This window comes from Tamandua tetradactyla, chromosome 7 (genome assembly GCF_023851605.1).
Source record: "Tamandua tetradactyla isolate mTamTet1 chromosome 7, mTamTet1.pri, whole genome shotgun sequence".
In the NCBI taxonomy this organism is placed as follows: Eukaryota; Metazoa; Chordata; class Mammalia; order Pilosa; family Myrmecophagidae; genus Tamandua; species Tamandua tetradactyla.
In genome coordinates this window covers 115,145,006-115,168,451 of record NC_135333.1, presented here as the reverse complement: position 1 = coordinate 115,168,451, position 23,446 = coordinate 115,145,006, and the positions used below count along the sequence as shown (strand labels likewise).

At 43.2% G+C, this 23,446-nt stretch overlaps 1 protein-coding gene across 1 annotated transcript; it reads left to right on the top strand.

The window, feature by feature from the left end:
* The first annotated feature begins 2,857 nt into the window (after positions 1 to 2,857).
* CALCOCO1 (calcium binding and coiled-coil domain 1) lies at positions 2,858 to 23,028 on the top strand. Its single transcript, XM_077110900.1, has 15 exons — positions 2,858 to 2,961; positions 5,143 to 5,311; positions 5,642 to 5,744; positions 6,538 to 6,728; positions 10,395 to 10,553; positions 10,926 to 11,074; positions 12,863 to 12,953; positions 17,671 to 17,826; positions 18,092 to 18,346; positions 18,806 to 18,931; positions 19,437 to 19,532; positions 19,898 to 20,006; positions 20,210 to 20,409; positions 20,813 to 20,919; positions 21,909 to 23,028. Exons 2-15 carry the CDS (start codon positions 5,156 to 5,158, stop codon positions 22,084 to 22,086), a joined length of 2,076 nt encoding a protein of 691 aa, XP_076967015.1. The 5' UTR covers positions 2,858 to 2,961; positions 5,143 to 5,155; the 3' UTR covers positions 22,087 to 23,028.
* Positions 23,029 to 23,446: the final 418 nt, after the last annotated feature.

Below are 23,446 nucleotides of genomic sequence, written 5' to 3'. Positions count from 1 at the left end.
CACCTTAGTTTGGGCATTTTTATAGGTTTAGAACTATAAACTTGCAACTTTTTTTAAAAGCCATTTCATAGGTGCAAGGGTAGTTCAATGGTAGAATTCTCGTCAGCCATGCAGGAAACCCAGGTTCAATTCCTAGCCCATGCACTTGCCCAAAAAACAAGCAAACAAACAAAACAATAAATTAAACAAATGGTGCAGCAATAATGGGATGCTCATGTGCAAAAAGAATGAAATGTGATCCCCGCCATATAGCATATGAAAAATATATAGCCATTCCATTTCTGGTATATTGCATTCTGGCAGCTTACAAACTAAAACAGTGTGATAAAAAAAAGAAAAGAAACACATTCTGATAAACACATAGCAGGCTCTGCCTTACCTGGCATTCAAGATTCTCCATACTCTGGCTTAAACTTATTTTTATATCTTTATCTTCTATTATCCAGGTCTGGCTCATGCCTGATATATTAGTCAGCTTTGCTGCAGTAACAACCAATTACCAAAATCTCAGTGGCTTACAACAACAAAGGTTTATTTCTGTCTTATGTATATATAGGCTATGGTTAGGCTGCAGCTCTGCTCCACAGGTCTTCGCATTCAAACACCCAGGCAAAAGGGAACATGCCCATTCTAGTGGCAGAGAGGAAGAACAATAAAGTGGAAATTCACATGCTCAAATCTGGCATGAGTCCATCAACAGGAGGTACTGCAAGTCACATGGTAATGGGCAGGGAAGGAGAGAGTTTAATTTTAAACAATAAATCCATCTAATGCAAAACTCCCATCTTCTATCTGGAGTACATGGGAAACAATACTAATTAATTATAGCACTCTTTCCTCAGAATCCTTCTTAACACGACGCTTCAGGCAGCCATTACGAATAATCTGGGTCTACAAAAAAAAAGTTAAAATTTATTTCCTGTTCTTATGTGACTCCCTAGTCTCTTGCAAGCATTATACATTCTCATCGACAGACTTTTGCTTCAGTCTGGAATGAGTTTAGTTCTGCCAGTCCCTGTCCTACTAAACCATCTAAATCTAACCCAGCCTTCAAATATCTATATTTTACATTCATTTTTTCAACAAAATTTATTGAATACATTTTGCATATCTGACACATGTATTTGTTGAATGAACATTTCACATTACCTTGTGCCTTGCACATACATGCTCAGTGAACATTTACTCCCTGATTGACTAACAGCACTCTTCCTTAAAACAATAGGAGTTAAAATACCAATAGCCGGTGGGAGTATGGTATACTAGCTATTTGTGCTTGAATCTTGATTCTACCATTTACTGGATGGATGACCCCAGGCAAATCATTTAATTATGCCTCAATCTCATCATATGCAAACTGTGGATAGTAATAGGGAGTCCTATACAGAGGTTGCTGTGAGTATTAAAGGTAAAAAGCTCTTAGTGTGGTTTAACACATTTTAAGCACCCAATAAAAAATTGCTATTATTTTTAGCTCCAGCTGAGATTGAGTTTTCTTATAGGTCTTTATGCTGGGTAGAACACAAAAACCAAGATCACTTGAGAATTGGGTCCTTGAACAGGCCCCACTCTTAATCCACCCCAGGACCTCGAGCCATTTCCTGATCCAGCAACTTGTTCCCTAACTCATAAATCTTGACTAATAACACAGACCCGTCACCTTAATGTTTGTGCAGACCAGTGACTTATTGTCAAATGCTTGGAGATCTTCAGATGAAAGACACCCAAGGGCAGGCACCAGACATCCCATTCACAGTCATAAAAGCAAAATACCACCCAAAACTCTGAAAAGCCAGAAGGCTTCATGACTTAGTGCAACAAAGAATTAAAAGCAGGCACCTAAGAAAAGCAAATTAATCCTGTAATCCCTTAATACAGGGTTTGCAGAAAAATAATTTTGAATGAGGCGGGGAGGGGGTTGGGGGTGGGGAATAGATAGGATTCCCAAGTCTTTAACTTGACTCCAGGGGTTGGGAGAGTGTGAATCTCTTTCACTTCTCCTAAACAAAAACCGGAGCAACAGCATCTATTGTTATCCTAAATAATTTAAGCCAGTTAAAAGGCTTGGGTAAACAGTACCATATAAGTAGCTTGTGAGTCTTGATGTGTCCTGAGTTATGCCAGGCTCCCCTTTCAACTTTATTTCCCTCTGTTCACCGCCCCCACCACCAACACTCCAGGAACTGCATCCTCTTCAGAGATCCAGAGGCCATTCTAGGGGAATTGTGCATATTGATAGGCTTCTTGCCTCTAAAATCCTCAAGTTGGAAGAAAATGGTTAGTGCTGACCATTTTCATATAGTTTTTACAAGGGGTCCCTGGAGTTGAAGCAAAAAAGAAACGGGTACCACAGCTATTCGTTTCCCATCGTCTGAGTTGGTGGGTAGCTGTGGTGTGGTGGAAAGAGTACTGGATTTAGAGTCTAGCAAACAGAGACCGGTTTCTTAAAATTTCTGAGTTCTAGTTTCCTTATCTATAACATCTGGAAAGCAACAATGCATATCTCTCAGGGTTCTTGTGAAAACTGAATGGGAGGAGGTATCAAAAAGCGTTCTATCAAACCTAAAGATTTACAAAGAAGTTATAGCTATAAATGCTCCATACCGCCAACAATGCACGCTGCGAACCAGCACCCACACTACCGCAGCGGGCCCCCTCCTACGGCATCATGGGAAGTGGAGTCCTTTGGTGGCCACACCCTCGTTTTCTGTCAAGGAAGTGAAACTCCGCCTCCCAGGATGCCGTGAGGAGGCCACAGACGCGGCCGCCCCTTCTCCGCCCTCATTGCGCGCAGCTTCCTGGGATGTGTAGTCCCAGACCCGAGCAGTACTCCGGTGTACAGTGCGAAAGAACCACAAGCCCCAGAAGCCCTCGTGCCCACTCTTCTCCCTCCCCTCCCGGAGTCGGAGTGCTGTTTTTGTTGTTGGTGAAAGGTGAGGGAACAGCTGATCCGTCTGTGGGGTAAGAAACTTGGCCTAATTTGGGGACTGTTTTATGTGGGGAGGGGGTCACCCCTCTTTCCATGTTGCGAAAGGATAATCTAAGGGAATTGTAGGAAGGGGGGATACAGGGGCGTTTGGGTTTTAACACTTTCTGTGAGGCCACCCACACTCTTCTGGGAGTTCTTGGTTTCAAGGGGGCCTTTAGTAAAAGGTGTCCCTCGCTGTCCTGTCCTCACCTTCCTTTCAGTCCTTCTCTATAAGCTTGATGCGCTTAGGGGAGTGGAAGGCTGAAATCTTTGCGCATTCTCTCCCAGGCGAGACGTAGCCCCCACAAACTTCCCCTCACGAACGCCCCACCACTACCACCAACTCCACCAAATCCAAAGGCCTTGACTACGCTGAGTGCCTGAAAAAAAACCTTCCAAGTTGTAGAATGTCAAAGAACTCTAGAGCCCTACGGAGTGGGCTTTACTCTCCCGCCCCATGTAACCCCCTGAATCTGGCTGCACGCAAACGGCTTTGGTGTACAGAGCTTTCTCTTAGGCCTGGGGCAGCTATTACCGATTTTATTTGTGGGGAGTATTTGGGATTCCCCAGGCTTAGATATTTGAGAATAACTCAACCCCCTTTAAAAAGCCAAAAGAATTATATTTGGAAAAACTTGAGCTAGTTTTAACTAGGGATTTTTCAGAGACATGAAAATCCAAAGAACTCCTTGTCTTTGATTCAGTCTCTAGTTGGGAAGAGGTCACTCCTTCTTGTCGAGTTAGCACACCTTTCCTTCTCCACTGAGTTTCTGTTTTCTTTTAAAGTCCCTGCCACCCTGACTTCAGCCTGGTGTTTTGGATTTTTTTTTTTTTTTATGTTTGGGGGCGTGCCCATAATTATTGGCGATGGCTCACTGGACGCTATCAACTGTGGCTGGTGCAGAATGCAGATTAGTGGGCTGGAGGGGAAGGATGAAAAAGGGGGCCGCCTCACTGCTCTGAGCTAAATTCTCTTGATTGTTATTGTTATTATTATCTGTCCTCACTCTATCCCCATATTTTCCCCATCAGCTCTCCCCAACTAAATTGGAACAACTTTCCTCTCAATACCATCCTAAAGCATATTTACAACTACCAATCCAAACAGATGGAAGGATTCAGGCACTTAGAACTGGGGCTAGAGGAACAGAGAGAAAAGGAGGAGGGACGTACTAGAGCTGGGTTAACACCTGGTCAAACCGGTAGGTTCCTAGTCCTGTTCCAGACAAGATCTGGAGAGAAGCAAGGTAGGGTTTTTTAAAACTCTCTCTTCCACCCCTCAGTATTAAATATGCATTCCCCTTTTCTGGCTCCCCTACTTCTACGTTCCCTGCCCAGGGGTGGTACTTTCCTTTCCTGTCTCCTGACACCCACGTTCCATCTCCCCCACACCACCATGTTCCAGCTGAGTGTGTCGCCCTTAAGCAGCCGCCTCCAGAATTCTTGACTTCCTGGAGTGATGAAGTGAAAGAATGAAACCTGTCTTTCTTTATATCCTCCCTTTCCCTTTGTCTCTTGGATGAGAACAGAGGCTTTTTGCTACCCCAGAATTCATGGGGGTAGACAGCTCAAAATGGGGAAGAGAACTGAGAGCCCAGAGGTCTGAGGATTCGGGTGTTGGTGCCCTCCTAACCATAATCCAGCTCTGAAGACTCAGTCATTCCTTTCAGAGTTTAGTTGCTGTTTTCAGGTGTCGTAAGTCATTCCTAGGTGCAGCTAGGTTAACAACCTCAGGAGTGAGTAAGTAGACCTGCTCAGAGTGAGGGGGCACCACACTTTTGTTGGATTTTTAATTCAAGAGCCAGAAGGTGTGGGGGATGGGATGGGAGATGGAGGATGGAGAATTCTGAAAGCTTAAGGCAGGTAAGAGGTGAAAAAGAGGGTCTGAAAAGAGCCTGGGGTACTGATACCTGGTCAATGGGGTGACAAAAAAGGGAGCCAAAATTAGAGAGATCTGAACTCTGGAAAAAGTCTATGAGCCAGAGAGGGCGCAATGTAAGACAGTGTGGGTACTGACTTAGAAGGCCAGACCTACATCCTAGGGACTAAGAGTGTACCTCTAAAGGGTCCTATAATCCTAAAAGGGGCTGGAAACCATTTGTCTTCATCTCTAGGTGTGGAGGCATGGTTCTGAGAAAATGGAGACTCTAGGATATTAACCCTTTCTTTCACAGGAAGGCAGGCACGATGGAAGAATCATCCCTAAGCCGGGCACCATCCCGGGGTGGAGTCAACTTTCTGAATGTAGCCCGGACCTACATCCCCAACACCAAGGTGGAATGTCACTACACTCTTCCCCCAGGCACTGTGCCCAGTGCCAGTGACTGGATTGGCATCTTCAAGGTATCCCTGGAACCCCTTTTGGATCCAGCTTAGGGGCCATGGGTTGCTGGAATAAGGGGAATGACTAGGTTCTTGGACTCTCAACTGCATATTGAGGAAAAGGGAGAAAGATACTACAGATGACAAGGGCCATCTGTATAAGCTAAGCTAGTCTCCTCCCAATCTTAGCTTTGTTCTCCCCTGACATATTAGTGTCCCTCCACTTGCCCTGTCTCTCATCCTCCTTGCCCTGTAACATTGTCCTATCCTTCGTCCAATCCCTCAGCCTCTCTACCATGCATAGGTGGTAGTGCTATCACTGTACCCTTCTCCCATCTTGGGCTTTCACAGGTGGAGGCTGCCTGTGTTCGGGATTACCACACATTTGTGTGGTCTTCAGTGCCAGAAAGCACAATTGATGGTTCCCCTATCCACGCCAGTGTCCAGTTCCAAGGTACACGGGAAGATGGAAAACCAGGAGGGAGGAGGAAAGGGGATAGACATTTGGAAGAATGCGTTAAGCTCAGAAACATAAAAGTCAGGCACAGGCAACAAGGGAAAATAAATGCAAATGAATACAATGAGAAATAAATCCAACAGCGCTCAGTAGACATGGGACTTGTGTTATCATAGAATCAGGGACTCAGAGGTAGAAGAAACTTTAGTGGGAATCTAGTCCAGCTTCCTACCCAAAGAAAGAGGAACTTCTCTTATGAAATTTGAGTCTAGGGAAGAGGGAAAGGCAGCCTAATGTATTGGGAAAAGGGTGGTCATTAGATTCTGAAAGACCTGGGTTCAAATCTCAGCTCTAATACTTATAAGCTGTTTAACTTGGTCAAATTCCTTAACTTGTCTGTGTCTGTTTCCTTAACTATTAAAAGGAATTTCTGGCTTACAGGGAAAATATGAGGATTTAAAATGATACATTGTAAAGCTGCTAGCACAGTGTCTGGGACATAGTAAGTACTCAATAAATGGTAATTAGCACTATTATTATGATAGAGGATGGTAGATTTGGGAAAGAGAGGAAGGAAGAGGCCTAAACAGAGAGGAGGAAGAAGAGTATCCCTGGAAACAGAAATATCCTGTGGGAGGTGGAGAGGGGAGAAAACAGTATATGGAACTAGGAACAGGGGGCTGGGACCAAGGACAGTGGATGATGAGGGACATGAAGTGGAAGAGAGACCTCCTGATACTTGGGGCCTGGAATCATAACTGGGGTCCTGGGTTCGTTATTCTGCCAACAGCCAGCTACCTGCCCAAGCCAGGGGCCCAGCTATACCAGTTCCGATACGTGAACCGCCAGGGCCGGGTGTGTGGGCAGAGCCCCCCTTTCCAGTTCCGAGAGCCAAGGCCCATGGATGAACTGGTGACCCTGGAGGAGTCTGACAGTGGCTCTGACATACTGCTGGTTGTCCCCAAGGCAACTGTGCTACAGGTGAGAACAGAGCTCCTAGGCAGGGGAGTGGGAATACAGTATTGTAAGGGGCTCTTTATCATTTCACCCTTCCTTAATCTGTAGTCTCAACTGAAGACTTCACCGTGAGTTATACAAAGTGATTCCTTCAGGAAAGGAACACAGACAGACACAAACACATAGGACAGGAAAGCAAGCCACCTACAGGCCACTATAACTGAAGATTTCAAAAGAACTTTTTGAGCCTTCCTTCTCCATATGTCCTGACCTAGGACCTAAAAGAAGATCCCAAGGAGGGAGTGAGGCATTTCAAGGAATGTTCAGAGGAAGGGGAGGATGCGACTCACTTCCAGGACAAGGAGGCTTGAAAGCCGATAGGCAGGGCTCCAGACTTAACTACTGTCCAGTATGGAGGCACTAATTACATAGGTTTTTGTATTTTTGTTTTTGCAAATACCCTATACCCATAGTCAACAACTCTTCCTTCACTTTATATGTGGCTCTTGTTTTTTTAGAGAAGTTGTGGGTTTTCCAAAGAGTCATACATAAAATACAGAGTTTCCATATACCACCTCATTATTAATACCTTGCATTGTTGTGGTACATTTGTTACAATTGATAAAAGCACATTTTTATAATTGCACTATTAACTATAGTCATTGGTTTAACTTAGGATTCACTGTTTGTGTTGTGTAGTTCCATAGATTTTTAAAAAATTTTTATTCCAGTACCAAATATATAACTTAATATTCCCCCTTTTAACCACATTCAGATATATGTGTTTCACTGCTGTTAATTATGTTCACAGTGTTGGGCTACCATTACCACTATCCATTACCAAAATATATCTATTGTTCCAAATTGAAGCACTATACACTTTAAGCCTCAATTCCCTGTTCCCTAACCCCTTCCCATCCTCTGGTAACCTATATTCTAGATTCTGACTCCATGAGTTTGCTTATTCTAATTATTTCATGTCAGTGAGATCATACAATATTTGTCCTTTTGTATCTGGTTTATTTTACTCAACATGATGTCTTCAAGGTTCATTTATGTTGACACATTGGAACTGCATATATTTGTATGGCTGAATAATATTCCATTATATGTATGTACCACATTTTGTTTATTCATTCATCAGTTGTTGGACACTTGGGTTCTTCCATCTTTTGACAATTGTGAATAATGTCACTGTGAACATCAGTGTGAAATACCTACTCAAAGTCCTGGTTTAGATTCTTTGGAGTATGTACCTAGAAGTGGGATTGTCAGATCATATGGTAATTCTATATTTAACTTTCTGAGGAATACCAAACTGTCTTCCACAGTGACTGAACCATTTTACATACCCACCAGCAATGAATGAGTGTTTCTGTTTCTCCACATCTTCTCCAATACTTGTAATTTTCCATTTTTTTAATAGCAGCCATTCTAATGTGTGTGAAATGGTATTTCATTGTTGTTTTGATCTGTTTTTCCCTAATGACTAATGATGTTGAGCATCTTTTCATGTGCTTTCTGTCCATTTGTATATCTTCTTTGAAGAAATGTCTGTTCAAGTCTTTTGTCCATTTTTTTATTGGAATGTTTGTCTTTTTATTGTTGAGTTGAAGGATTTCTTTATATATTCTGGATATCAAGCCTTTTTTGCATATGTGGTTTCCAAATATTTTCTCCCATTGTGTAGATTGTCATTTGACATTCATGATAAAGTCCTTTGTGGCACAAAAGTTTTTAATTTTCATGGGGTCCCATTTATCTATTTTTCCTTCTATTGCTTGTGTTTTGGGTGTAAAGTTCAAGAAACCATTGTCTAAAACAATGTCCTGAAATTGCTTCCCCACATTTTCTTCTAGTTTTATAGTTCTAGCTCTTATAATTAGGTCTTTGATCCATTTTTAATTGATTTATGTGTATAGTATGAATAAGTAGGGTTCATCCTCCTTCTTTTGCAAATGGAAATCCAATTTTCCCAGCACCATTTGTTGAAAAGATGTTTTTTTCCCCAATGAAGGGGTCTTTGCTCCCTTGTCAAAAATCAGTTGGCCAGGGGTGCAGGGGTAGTTCAGTGGTAGAATTCTCGCCTGCCATGTGGGAGACCTGGGTTCGATTCCTGGCCCATGTACTTCCCAAACAAACAGACAAGCAAACAAAGAAACAAAAAGCCAAATAAATAAAAATTCAGCAAATGGTGCTGTAATACTCACAGGGAAAAAGAATGAAATGTGACCTCCGCCATATAGCATACAAAAAAAATCAGTTGGCCATAAATGTGAGGGTTTATTTCTGAGTTCTCAGTTCAATCCCATTGGTCTCTGTGTCTGTCCTATGCCACTACCCTGCTGTTTTGATTATTAGGGCTTTGTAATAAGTTTTGGGATTGGGAAATGTGAATCCTCCAAATTTGTTCTTCTTTTTCAAGATGGCTTTGGCTATTCAGGGCCCCTTACCCTCCCATATAAATTTGATGATTGGCTTTTTCATTTCTGCTAAGAAGGTTGTTGAATTTTTTATTGGGAGTGCATTGAGGCTGTACATCACTTTGGGTAGAATTTACATCTTAACAGCATCTAGTCTTCCAATCCGTGAACACAAATGTCCTTTCATTTATTTAGGTCTTCTTTAGTTTATTTTACCTCATGTGGCTCTTGAGCATTTGAAATGTGATTAGTCCAAATTGAGATATGCTATATGTATAAAATACACACTAGATTTTGAAGAGAACTTTAAAAAGAATGTAAAATATCTCAGTAATTTTTTTCAGTGATTTTTAATATTGATTGCGTGTTAAAATGATAATATTGTTGATGTATTGGTTTGAAGAAAATGTTATTAAGACTAGTTTCACCTGTTACTACTTTTTCTAAAGTGGCTACTGGAAAATTTTAAATTATATACGTGGCTTGTGTTACGTTTCTGTTGGACCAAATAGAGGGGAATTAGGGAATGGAAGGAAAAATACCCTGAAGGAAAGCAAAGGACAGGTAGGAATAAAGTAAAGGCCTGAGGCAAGGAGTCTCAGGAGCTGAGAATGAGTAGCTTGTCTATGAACTAGATAAACCTTTTCTCTCTAGAGCCCCAAGTCTAATAAACACATAGAACCAACACAACAAGAAGACGTTTATATCTTATATGTCAAAGATATGTGAGCTCCTACTCTGTGTCCTATTTTCACATTCATTATTCTCATTTAAGGCTTACAACAACCCAGGCTAAGGGATCACTTTATAGATGAGGACACAGAGACTCAGAGATGTTAAGTAATTTTTCAAGTTCACGTAGTTAGTAAAAATTGTATTGGAGATTTGCACCAATTCTATCTGACTCCAGAACAGACAGGGTACAATTTAGAAAGCCATCTCTTTTGTCTGTGTGAATTGAGAAAAACTTCTGCCTGAAGGGGCATTCCTTCAATTGCTGGATGTGGAAGGGGCCAGGCCTAGGGTGGGAGAAGGTAAGTGAAGGGACAGACTGTTAAGAATGTTGTGACCTGGTGCATTCTGACTGGGTGGTGAGCAGGATTCAGTAGAACACCAAGCCTTCCCTTGCTTAGCTCTTTATAATCCATGCTGGTGTAATTTCCCAACCCAGAAGTGCATCTGGGGAATGACAGGGACCGGACTTTTGGATGGGTGCTTCACAAACACACACACACACACACACACCCTTTTCATCTTGCCCCCATAGAACCAGCTGGATGAGAGCCAACAAGAACGGAATGACCTGATGCAGCTGAAGCTGCAGCTGGAGGGAGAGGTGTCGGAGCTGAGGAGCCGAGTACAGGAGCTTGAGAATGCTCTGGCAAAAACCATGCAGGAGCATGCGGAGATGACAGAGGAGTACAAGGTGGGAGTTGGGCCAGGCAGAGAGGATGAGGCCTGGCTGCTCACCCAGTGTCCAATCTGAACCCAGTATAGAGAGTAAAAGAGAGATGTTAGTGGGATTCTGAGATTGTTCAGGCACCAAGGAAATAGGCTTCAGGGGCAACAAGGAAGATTAAACTTGATATGACAGGAGACAATTCCCAAATTTGTAATAAGGCTCAGTTCTTTGAACATGGGAGTCCTGGGGCAGGGTGAAGATAGCCATATTCCGTGGTAAGGGAAGGCTCCCTCAGTTTCTTTTTCAAGTTAGGTAGGCTTACTCCTAAGCCTTTGTTCCACTCTTTGAGAGATTAATCCCAACCTCCCTCTTCTTCTGAGGGAACCTTAATTCCAGGGACTTTCCCAGTCCCACGGGAAGCTCACGGAAGAGAGGAACATCCTGAGCCGGCAACAGGGAGACCATGTGGCACGGATCTTGGAGCTGGAGGAAGACATCCAGACCATCAGTGAGAAAGTACTGATAAAGGAGGTGGAGCTGGACAGGTAGGAGACCTTCCCCACCTCCTTACCTTACTTCCTTTCATTTTCTATGACCCTTGCACCTCAGCCTTCCATTTTAGGCAGGCAAACCTGCTCTCTGGCTCACATAGTTTTGCTTTCCCTCCTCAGCCTCAGTCAGGATATTTCAGTTCCAGGGGGTATCTTTTACTGCCTAGTTGTCTTCCACTTTTTCCAACCTTTATTCTGTATTCTTCACCTTCAGAGATAATAATGTAACTATTTATTGTGCAGCAAAAACTAAAACAGGAGCTTGGAGTGAGGGGAAGATTTGAACAGTCAACACAAGATAAGAAGAGAATAGGTTTTAACTTTTACCATAGGAAATAATAAGATAGACTTTGTTCTCACTATTAAGAAATAGTGATCCAGGAATATTGTGGAAACCCTCACCTGAAAAATTGTTTGAAAACATAAAATCTTAGCATTGGGAGAAATATAGAACCTAGGGTATATAAAAGAAAATCACTACCTTAGAAGGCAGCCTCTTTCAATATTGGACAGCTATAATTTTACATCTTTTATATTGAGCCAAACTCTACCCCTCTGTAACTTTGACCCATTAGTCCTGGTTTAGACTCCTAAAGCCACAGAAAATAGATTTCTTTCCTCTACTAGACAACTGTTACTTCTACCAAACAGCACCAATACCACCTCTCATCCTTGTCCTTTAAATTTTCATGAGGATAAACAACTCTGAAGTCTGTTTTCTATCTACTTACTGAGGTGTACTTTGAAAATCATTGCTTTTTTTCTTTTCTTTGTATATATGTTATATTTAACAATAAAAAACGTTTAAAATTTTTTCACGAGGTTAAATACAATCATTCTTTCTTTCATTAGATGACATGATTAGTTCTCTTTCGTTAAGTACTGGTAGGTTTGATTGTTTTTAAAACTCTTTGAAGGAAAGAGGAGTTCTGTATAAGGCCAGAGTAATAAACGAGTTGATCCCTGAGGCTTCTTCAGTCCAGGATATGTTAATCTTGCTCTCTGATAACAGTTTTCTAGGTTCAAAGTGATGGAGTAGAATAGTAGGAATCAGGTTGAGCAGCTGGAAGAAAATTGGGACTGTCTAAACCAGGGGAATGCAAATTGTGGCCTACAGGCCAAATTCAGCTTGCAAACTGTTTTTGTATGGCCCACAAGCTAAGAATGGTTTTAATACTTTTTAATGGTTGAAAAAAATTAAAATTTATGACATGGAAATTATATGAAATTCAGTTGTCAGTGGTCACAAATAAAGTTTTATTGGGACAGTCACACATTTGTCTTTGCATTGTCCGTGGCTGCTTTCTCACTACAATGGCAAAGTTGAATAGTTGCCACAGAGATCACAAGGCCCACAAAGCCTAAAATATTTATCATCAGGCCCTTTACAGAAAAAGTTTGCCGACTTCTGATCTAGACAAAAAGTTTATAATCAATAGGAACTGTGTGTTGTCTAGAAGAAACTGAATTCCTTATCTCTTGATTGAATAAAAAAAACCAAAAAGCCATCAGTGGGACATTCTATAAAATCATACATTAAAGGAAAAAGACCAACTCTCTTTCTAGACTGTGCTCTACTAGCAGGAATCTTGTGTTCTTGGGTATCTTAAAATTGGATTGTGTTGGTTTGGAGATTTGAGCATCCCAGAATGATGTGGAGGTCTGGGGCTGGAGAAGCACCAGTAGAGGAGCTCAAGATAGAGCTCAAGAGAGAAGTCTGAGTCCTTCATTCCTTCCCTGAATGGCAGTCAGATTCTCTTATACGCTGCCCTCCACTCACAGGGTTAGAGACACAGTGAAGATCCTGACACGGGAACAAGAGAAGCTCCTTGGACAACTGAAGGAAGTACAAGTAGACAAGGAACAAAGCGAGGTAAGGGGCTCAAAGTTGGTTTGTTTTCCAGTTGTTCATTCTGTGTTTATCAAGTCCCTCCTGTGTGCTGGGCACCAAAAAGGATAGAAATGTAAAGAAGACACTGTGTGCATTCTACTGGAAACATAAAACTATACCCAAATCAGGATTAGTCAAAGTTGAAATATAATAAGTGACACAAGTGAAGTATAATAAAATATTATGAGGCTCCAGTGGTATAGATGAGAGCACGTGTTGTTAGGGATATTAGAAAAGGCTTTTTAAAAGGGGGGCAGGGGTGAGAATGGCCATTATCAATAAAACAGAAAACGACAAGTGCTGGAGAGGATGTGGAGAAAGAGGTACACTTATCCACTGTTGGTGGGAATGTAAAATGGTACAACTACTGTGGAAGGCAGTTTGATGGCTCCTTAGGAAGCTAAGTATAGAATTGCCATATGATCCGGCAATACCATTACTAGATATCTACTTAGAGGACATGAGGGCTGTTAGATATCTACTCAGAGGACATGAAGGCAAGGACATAAACGTACATTTGCACACCAATGTTTATGGCAGCATTATTTACAGTTGTCAAGAGATGGAAATAACCTAAACGTCCATCAACAGATGAGTGGCTAAACAAGCTGTGGTATAAACATATGATGGAATATTATGCAGCATTAAGACAGAATCAAGTTGTGAAGCATGTAACAATATAGATGGACCTTGAGGACATTATGCTGAGTGAGATTAGCCAGAAACAAAAGGACATATACAGTATGGTCTCACTAATATGAACTAACATTAATGAATGAACTTGGAGAAGTTCAGTTAAGAACAGAGGCCATCAAGAGGAATATAGGGTAGATTTGGGGTAATTGGAGCTAAAGGGATACAGATTGTGCAACAGGACTGATTGTAAAAATTCAGAAATGGATAGCATAATACCTAATAGTACCACAATAATGTTAGTACACTGAATGAAACTGAATGTGAGAATGGTAGAGGAAGGAGGGCTGGGGGCACAAATGAAATCAGAAGGAAAGATAGATGGTAAAGATTGAGGTGGTATAATCAAGGAATACCAAAATGTATAATGATAGTGAGTAAATTTACACGTTAGAAAATGTTTTTGCATGAGGAAGAACAAAGCAATGTCGATATTGCAGGGTGTTGAAAATAGATGGTACTATATTTTAAAACTTTAACTTATGTGTGAAACTAAAGCAAAAAATGTTTATTTGGTACAAAATTCATATTTTGACTAGTGCATTTTCTAATATAACTTATATGGACAGTTTAGTTGAACACCATAAGCGCATGGAACCTTGAATAGGGCATGAGATTTTGTAGGTTTGTCTAGGGTGATGCCCCATAAATCCCAGAGTGATTTGAACAGTGAATAAAAGAGTATTGCAAAGTCCCCTTGAGGGAATGGCGAGAAAGGGGGAAATTTTAATTTCCCCATTTGGGGAATTCCTGATATTCTTGCAAGTAGGGGGGACAACCAAATCAATAGGCTGAGCCCTCAGTCTTGGGGTTTGTTCACATGAAACCTATACCAGCAAAGGATAAGAGTAAGCCTACTCAAAATTAGGCCTAAGAGTCACCCCCAGAGAACCTTTTTTGTTGCTCAGGTGTGGCCTGTCTCTCTCTCAGCCAACACAGCAAGCAAACTCACCACCTGCCCCCTCTCTATGTGGGACATGACTCCCAGGGGTCAGAAACATGGAACAGAAATCCTAGAATGAGCTGGCAACGTGGCAATGTGGGACAGAATTCCTACAATGAGCTGGGACTTAGCATTAGGGAATTGAGAAAACCTTCTTGACCGAAAGGGGGAAGAGAGAAATGAGACAAAATAAAGTGTCAGTGGCTGAGAAATTTCAGAGTTGAGAGGTTATCCTGGAGGTTATTCTTATGCATTTTATAGATATCCCGTTTTTAGTTTAAGGTGTATTAAAGAGGCTAGAAGGAAATGCCTGAAACTGTAGAGCTGTGTTCCAGTAGCCATGATTCTTGGAGATGAATGTATAATGATATAGCTTTCACAATGTAACTATGTGATTGTGAAAACCTTCTGTCTGATGCTCCTTTTATCTACGGTGTGGACAGATGAGTAAAAAACATGGATTAAAAATAAATAAATAATAGGGGGAACAAATGTTAAAACAAATTGAGTAAATTGAAATACTAGAGATCAGCAAAAGGGAGTGGTAAGGGGCATAGAAAAAAATAGGGGAAACAAAGGTTAAAATCTATTGGGTAGATGAAAATACTACTGGTCAATGAGAGGGAGGGGTAAGGGGTATAGCATGTGTGAGTTTTTTCTTTTTTCTTTTGATTTCTTTTCCTGGAGTGATACAAATGTTCTAAGAAATGATCATGTGATGAATATACTACTATGTGATGATATTGTGAGCCATTGATTGTACACCATACATGGAATGTTTGTATGTTAAGAATGTTCATGATTGTATGTTGTTTTGATTTGAGGATACAAAATAAATTAAATTTTTTAAAAAATCCAAAAAGAGAAAGGGGTGTGTGTGTGAAGTAGCCAAGTATTTTCAGCTTTTTTAGCAGCAGAACCCTTTCCCTACCCCAATGAAGTTTTACATCTTGTATGGAACCTCACTGAATAAATGAAAACAATATTTTATTACTATAAATGTATTTTTGTACATTTAAATGTATAACATTTACTTATAAGGTCAAAAATAGCAATTAGGTAATTTTGACAATTATCAAAATTTAAAATTAGAAGTTGTGAATGACTGTTGTGTCAGCCTCAGCAGCTTATGTATTTATTTCTGTTGTTTTGATTGTACAATATTGAGAACACCCTGAGTAACACACAAGAAGGTACAAATGATAGCAGTTTTTAAACAGCCCACCTTGCAATCTCATTTTACTCTTCAGTTAAATAAGAAATACAATAGAAACTTTATTCTGAGGTTTGCACAAAAATGAATTTATCTGAAAGCACATGTCAATGGATTTGTAATCTCCAGTGAGTTAATTTGTGAGTTTATGCATTTTTTTCTGAGATAACATTTTAATGCAGTATCTCTAAAAGTCAAAATGATTGTGAAAAATCTATTTTGAACCAAAGATCAAAAATTTAAATAAAGACTTGCCTCATGCAGAGTGAAATTGGAGTCTAAGGCAAGAGGAAAAGTATGTGTTCCTATGTAGATTTTATGTATTTTTTTTAAAGGTTAGCTTTTTTTTTTCCAGAACAGTAAAGTAGTTAAAAAATAGTGAAACATTAAAAATTGCATTAAAAAGCAAACAGCAGGGTGGACAATGGTGGCTCAGTGGCAGAGTTCTCACCTGCTGTTCAATTCCTAGTGCCTGCCCATGCCAAAAAAAAAAAAAAGCTAACAACCTTAAGTGTAAATATCTTATTTATACCCAAATCAGAATTTATTTTGATTTTACTTTCCTGGCTCTAAGATAGCTGTCCCATCAATATTATTTACAAATTCTACTTTTTTGTTTATATAATTTTCAGTTGAATTGTCATGTTTGACAGTTTCTTTTCAACAAGTGATGCCCTCAAATAACATATATATCAAGTTGCACATTTTTCCTTTTACCTCAAGCTCCAATATGGCTTGTCACGTCCCTGGTTTCTGTCCTCCATTCCAGCTTTAAATCAGAATGTCTTTGCTTTACCTGTTGTATATGTTCATATATTGTGGTTCTTTGTAAATCTTTTTTTTTTTTTTTTTTACGTGGGCAGGCACCGGGAATCAAATCTGGGTCTCTGGCATGGCAGGTGAGAACTCTGCCTGCTGAGCCACTGTGGCCCACCCCGTAAATCTTCATTTTAATATAAAGGTTCCTGCAGCTTTGAAAACCGAAGGCTGCATCCTTGCTCCTCACAGCGGGTCAATGAGCCAGTAGCATCCGCTTTATCCAAGATCTGTTAGGAAATCAGAATCTTGACTCCTTCCCAGACCTGCTGGATCAGAACCTGCATTTTAACATGGTCCCCTGGGATGTGGAAGTGCATGAATGTTTGAGAAGCTCTGTTTTAAACCCCCTCTGTCAGCCTCAGCACTACTGACAATCTGTGCTGCACAATTCTTCTTCTTCTTTTTTGGTGGGGAGGGCTATGAATTGTTTTAAACACAACTTTTTAATAATTTAAAAGAAATTTAAATCATTTACTTGCAGAATCCCTAAATCATTTCCTCAGAGTCTTAGACTCCTATGGAAGATAGTTTGAAAACCACTCACTGAGCAGTGAAGAATAGGTGGAATTTGAGGAGACAGAGATGAGAAGGAGGCCATTTTAGATCCAGCCTGAGTGCCTTGAGAAGTAGTACCATGAACAGAAATAAAAGCAAGAGGGACTGGGATGTGTAGGAAGTAGGTTCTGACTTCATATGGATGTACTGAGTTTGAGGGGCCTGAAGGACATCCAGACCAAGTTTTAAGTTAAAAGGAAGGATGGGGAAATAGAAATGAGATAGGAGATAACCTAGATTCATGTAAGATCCTAGGCCATGAAACTGTATATCTCATTTCTGGAGTTGGAGACTTGGTGTTCGGGCTTAAGTCCCTTTGAGCTAAGAATTCAATAAGGGCTGACAAGAGCTGAATGCTTGAGTTTGTGTTCAAATCTGAGAAGTAGAACCTTGACTTTTCTCTTGACAATGGTCCACTACCTTATCCACCCCAAACACATGTACCCCTTTCCTTACCTGCTTCCCATTTCCATCAGGCTGAGCTCCAAATGGCAGAACGGGAGAACCGTCGCTTGAATTTGGAGCTGCAGGAGGCCAAGGGCCGGCAGGAGGAGCAGGGCGCTCAAGCTCAACGACTGAAGGACAAGGTGGCCCAGATGAAGGACACCCTAGGCCAGGCCCAGCAGCGGGTGGTGAGTGAAGGCACCTAGACAGCAGGAAGCAGAGCAAGTTCCTTTGGCTGGTTGTAGAAAAGCCCTGGTGGCCAGAGAGAAGGGAAAAAGACATGACTAAAGACCAAACAATGACATAGTCCTGAATCCTGAATGCAGTGGGGAGGAGTGTGGGAAAGAGAAGAACCTGGCGGAGGAGGAGGGAACCTAGTTACCTTCCCGGTTTGCAAGTGATTCACTAGGAGTCCTGATCTCCATCTTTTCATTTTCCTCCCTGCCACCCAAGGCTGAGCTGGAGCCCCTGAAGGAGCAGCTTCGAGGAGCCCAGGATCTTGCAGCATCAAGCCAACAGAAAGCAACCCTTCTGGGAGAGGAGTTGGCCAGCGCTGCAGGAGCCAGGGACCGCACCATAGCTGAGCTACACCGCAGTCGCCTGGAAGTGGCTGAAGTCAGTGGCAGGCTGGCTGAGCTCAATCTGCACCTGAAGGAGGAAAAAGACCAGTGGAGCAAGGAGCGAGCAGGGCTACTGCAGAGTATGGAGGTAGAGGATGGGAGTAACTGGCAGGCTCATGACCACTGCCCTGCCTGCATAAGGACTTCTACATTTGGTCAGATACTCTGGGAAGAGAGAAATAGGGTTGAAAACCTTAGAGGACTAGGGAAGTGCTATGAAGGAGATCTACTACATTTTCCAGTCATAATCCCTCCCTAACCAGGGTATTCCCATCTTGATCTCCATTTCATCCTTGATTCAGGAATATTTACCATCCTAGTCATAAACCCTGTCATAATGCTCTTTCCTGGTCAGTACAGAATCTTGCTATTATGTCCTATCTTTCATTCAGGGTGTATAGGGAATGAAGAAGACAAGAATGAGAAATTAGTCCCAAAACAATTCAGTTAAATAAAGGAAGGGACACAGTGAGGGATGGTGCTGTCGTCAGTGGCATCACTTTTTCTTCACCTCATCCTCTCATTTTCCTTTCTGGCCTTCTTTCAGGCAGAGAAGGATAAGATCCTGAAGCTAAGTGCAGAGATACTTCGATTGGAGAAGGCTCTTCAGGAGGAAAGGACCCAGAATCAAGTGCTCAAGATAGAACTGGCCCGGGAAAAGGATTCTAGCCTGGTGAGGCACCATACACCGACAAATCCTGGCCCCATGTCCTCCTGCAGGATGAATGCCCCTTCTTTCTGTCTGGGGTGTGGGCTCAGAAGTGCTAGGTGCTTACTTAGATGTTGGGCAGTATCTCACTTGCACCCTTCTCAGTGCTCATTGGTTTGAAACATTCAGTGTCCCCTTCACTTCTCAGAGCACACATCCTGGTCCTAGTAGGGATGACAGAATGATAGATCACCACCCTGGTGATCTGCACCCTGCCTAAAGGCAGTCTTCTAGGTCCACGCCCTAGAGGCAAAGGTTGGGACTCAGAAGACTGAGTCACCTGTGTTCAAGACAGAGGAGTCACAGAAGAGTATTGGGACTCCCCTTCTGTGTGTCAGAGAAGAGGAGCAATGGCATGGAAAGATAGATATTACATTCCTGGTTCCAGGTTGTTGGGTCCAGGTCCCAGAGCCCAGGTTCTTGGAAAACATTCCAGGCTCCAGATTCTATCTGGCCCTTTTCTTCTCAGGTGCAATTGTCAGAGAGTAAGCGGGAGCTGACAGAGCTGCGATCAGCCCTGCGTGTGTTCCAGAAGGAAAAGGAACAGTTGCAGGAGGAGAAGCAGGTAAGAACACATGACTCAGGCTCACTGGATGCCAAAGTCAAGGACTTGAGGACTGGAAACTTTCTATCTTCTTGTCCTCTTGATTTAGAAACTGCTATCTCTCAAAGGGCCCAGAGGCTAGAAATGGGACCAGAGCTCCTCCTATTAGCTGACTCAGCAGGACAGAAGAAGATTGATAGGAGAAGGCAGGGGTGTAAGAGGTGAAGGAGGGGAAGGATACCTACCTTAAGTCCCCCATTCCTTACTGAAAGCATCTATCTCTGAGGAGCTAAGAACTCATCATAGATACAAGAAAAGGTTTTGCAGGCCAGCAAGGTTGTCATCCTTCCAGCCTCTGGCACTGCCTCTTTCCTCCCGGACTCCAGGAACTGCTGGAGTACATGAGAAAGCTGGAGGCCCGCCTGGAGAAGGTGGCAGATGAGAAGTGGAATGAGGATGCTGCCGCAGAGGATGAGGAAACCACTGCTGGACTGAGTCTGTACACTCCCTATCTATGACACTTCCCCACTCTACCTCCATGTGACCTCTCTGGGCGCTGCCTCCTCCTTCCATATGTTTTGCCTTTTTCCTTCCCAGGCCCTGGCCCCTGTTTAGTTCAATTATATCTCTCCATCCAGAGTAGACAGAACTAATCCAAGCCTCTTTCTTTCTCCTCTGCCTGTTTCCCTCACTTGCAGGCTGCCCAGCAGTTCTGACAGACTCAGAGGATGAGTCCCCAGAAGACATGAGACTCCCACCCTATGGCCTGTGTGAGCATGGAGATAAAAGCTCCTCTCCTGCTGGGCCCCGAGAGGCTTCTCCTCTCGTTGTCATCAACCAGCCGGCTCCCATTGCTCCCCACCTCTCAGGGCCAGCTGAGGACAATAGCTCTGACTCGGTGAGCAATGAGGGGAGATGAAGAGAAGCAGTAAGGAAAGAGTAGGGCCAAACCCAGGTATTTCAGCCTCCAGAACAAGAAGTCCTGACCATACAGGGCTCACTTTTTTTCTTAGGGGAGAGGAGGCAGGCTTCTGCCCAGCCTATCTTCAAGTCCACCCAACAGAAACCCCCCCAAACCCAGTTCAACCCAGTAGTCTCACTGCTTCCAGCCCCTGCTCCCCCATGTTCATTCTTCTTATCCACAAGCCCCTATCAAAATTTCTCTCCTGCCTTGATCTTATTATAGCCCCTCTGGTCACTGTCATAGCCTTAGCTGCTCTTCTCTTACCTGTCCCAGTGTGCTACCCACCCCCATCTTAGGACACCACCCTGAAATCCAGCCCTGTCTGTTTCATGCCCAGGAGGCTGAAGATGAGAAGTCAGTCCTGATGGCAGCTGTGCAGAATGGGGGTGAGGAGGCCAACCTGTTGCTTCCTGAACTGGGAAGTACTTTTTATGACATGGCCGGGTGAGTGCAATAAGAGGAGGACAGGGAGGAAAGTGGGAGGATGCAAGAGGAAAAAGGGTTTCCGTGTGAACAGTCACCATGCCCCTCCCTCAGGTTTCCCCTTTTTGGTCCTAGCCAAGACAAGGTGTGGTTGACACAGAAAATTACCTACCACTCCAAATCCCAAGTACCTTCAGATTATTCATCCCCTTATCTTATCAATGCACATGGGTGCTCAGTGGCCCTGTCTTTAACTGGCTTCTGTATTGTTCCAGCACCATCTTCCACACAGCCCAAATTGTCCTGTATCCCCTCTCCCCTACTCTTCCCCTTCCCTAGCTACCGGGTAGGTACCTAGGCTTGGGGTAGGAAGGTTGGTGACCAAGGTCCCCAGGGATAGGAGCATAGAGAAGACTGGAGTCCAGCATCCATCTGGTTGCCCCTGTGATGCTGTCCTTATTCCCTGACTTCCCTGGGGACCCTTTTGGAGGTAAAACTTCAGGGGTGGGGGATTTAGGTATCAGACTGCCCCCTCCAGCCTTCCCTTTTCTTCCCTAAGTCAAGAGGAGAGGGCAGGGAGAAGAGAGATTCTATCATCTAGCCCCCAGCTTTGCCTGGATGTGAGATGGGCTCAGGGCAGGGAGGGGGTAATGCTGTCATCCTTCTCGGTTGGAACAGGAAGATGAAGGACGATGTCAGACTCATTTTCAGCCTCATTAGGCAGCAGACGGAGATGGAGGGAGGTGAACAGGAGGTTGGGGGATGGGCTGTGCACTATAGAGACAAGCAGAGACTAAAAAGAGGACATGGGGAGCTAGAAAACTAAGGCTTCCTGCATTGTAGGGAGGAAGATGCTGTAAGAGAGGCTAGGAGAGAGAACACCAGGATGCTGCATTAGAAACAGGATATCTGGGAGCACAGGTGCATGGGTCCCTCTTCCAGAGGTCTATTAGTCAGGAAAGGCAAGGGAGCACACTGACCCTCTCATTTTCCTCTCTGTCTCTCTTTAGTGGTTTTGCAGTAGGTCCATTGTCAGAGGCCAGCACTGGGGGCCCTGCCACCCCTCCATGGAAGGAGTGTCCTATCTGTAAGGAGCGCTTCCCTGCTAAGAGTGACAAGGATGCCCTGGAGGACCACATGGATGGACACTTCTTTTTCAGCACCCAGGACCCCTTCACCTTTGAATGATTCCCCCCCACCCAGTACATGCACAAATGCACATATATACACATACACTTACACACACACACACTCATGTACAGATGTACTCTTAGGTCTCATGCCTATTTTCTCTTGATATTCTCCATGATATTCTCTTCCCTAAGAACCACCCTTGTGAGCCTGTGTTTTCATCCGAAGCTCTAACTTCATCCTCTCTCCCTGGTTCTTTTGTCCCAGGCAGGGATTCTTGGAAATAGAGGTTGAATTTACCCCTAAAAGTGGTTTTGAAGGAACAAGGATGGAAGAGATCTTCCCCTGTGGGAATAGAATCATCCACTCCTAGTTCTGGCTGCTTCTGTTACTCTCACCAGCCACTGAACCACCACCACCACCACCTCAGACACACTCATACATACACTCACATTCACTTCCCTCTCTGTTACCCCAAAGCCAGTTCCTGGGGCACCCCAACCTGTCTTATTTGGGGTTTATGTTTGTTCACCTGAGTATTCTCTGAGACTTGCATAGAGGCAGCAGCATGGACATCATGACCTCTTCAGGTCTCTTTCAGTACTAAGTTTCTTTGGTTCCTCTTTCTGTTCCCCACCCCACCCCCTTGCCTTCCACTCCCCAATCCAGCCTTTTCCATAGCATTAGATATTGTTTGGGGGTTTCTTTTGTATTTTTGAGGTTTCTTGTATTCTATCTCCTACTCCTTCCTGCCATCACCCCCTTACACCCCCCACCCCAGCATCCTCACATGGAAAGAAATAATGCATTTGTGCCTTCTGTAAGGGATGGGGGGAGTGAATGGTCACAGGTGTCCCCATTTCCTAGCCCCTTCTCCCTTTCTGAATTCTCCCACAGCAATAAGAGCTTTCACCCTGATATTCTTCTCCCCGACCTGTAGTTTGGACAGATATATTTATATGATACATATAACTATTCTAATAAAATGTGTTCTTATTATGAGGTGTGAGTAGAGCAAAGTGGATCCAGACCTCTGCCTCTTAGGCCCTGGTGGAGGGGAGAGGGCAGGAGGGAAATCATCCCTGTCTGGTGGGGGAGGATGCTGGGCAGCTGGTCTTCCGTTGTGTTTCCTGGTGGTCTACCACCAGTGGGAAGAGGAGGAGGGATAAAGAACCTTTGTCTCATGTGGGAGGTCTGGTGTAGGGAGTACTGCATTGGGGGTGGGGGCAAACAGATGGGTCTACGTCCAGCCCTGCTAAGAGTTAGTCTCAGTGGTCAGGTGGGATGGAACCCAGGGTTCTGGCTCAAGGTGAAAGCATGTGCAGTAGAAAAGGGAGGGGAAGCCTTCACTACTCATATCTTCACCCGCCATAGCAGCCATTACTAAACCTTGGGCCAAAGAATAGGCATTACTTCT

What these genes read in the sequence shown, in the direction of transcription:
- CALCOCO1 (XM_077110900.1), top strand. Translation starts at nt 5,156, where the DNA reads ATGGAAGAATCATCCCTAAGCCGGGCACCATCCCGGGGTGGAGTCAAC. An exon ending in GCCAGGCCCAGCAGCGGGTG is followed by an intron (nt 17,827 to 18,091) that starts GTGAGTGAAGGC and finishes CTGCCACCCAAG; the next exon opens with GCTGAGCTGGAGCCCCTGAA. An exon ending in ACTTTTTATGACATGGCCGG is followed by an intron (nt 20,920 to 21,908) that starts GTGAGTGCAATA and finishes GTCTCTCTTTAG; the next exon opens with TGGTTTTGCAGTAGGTCCAT.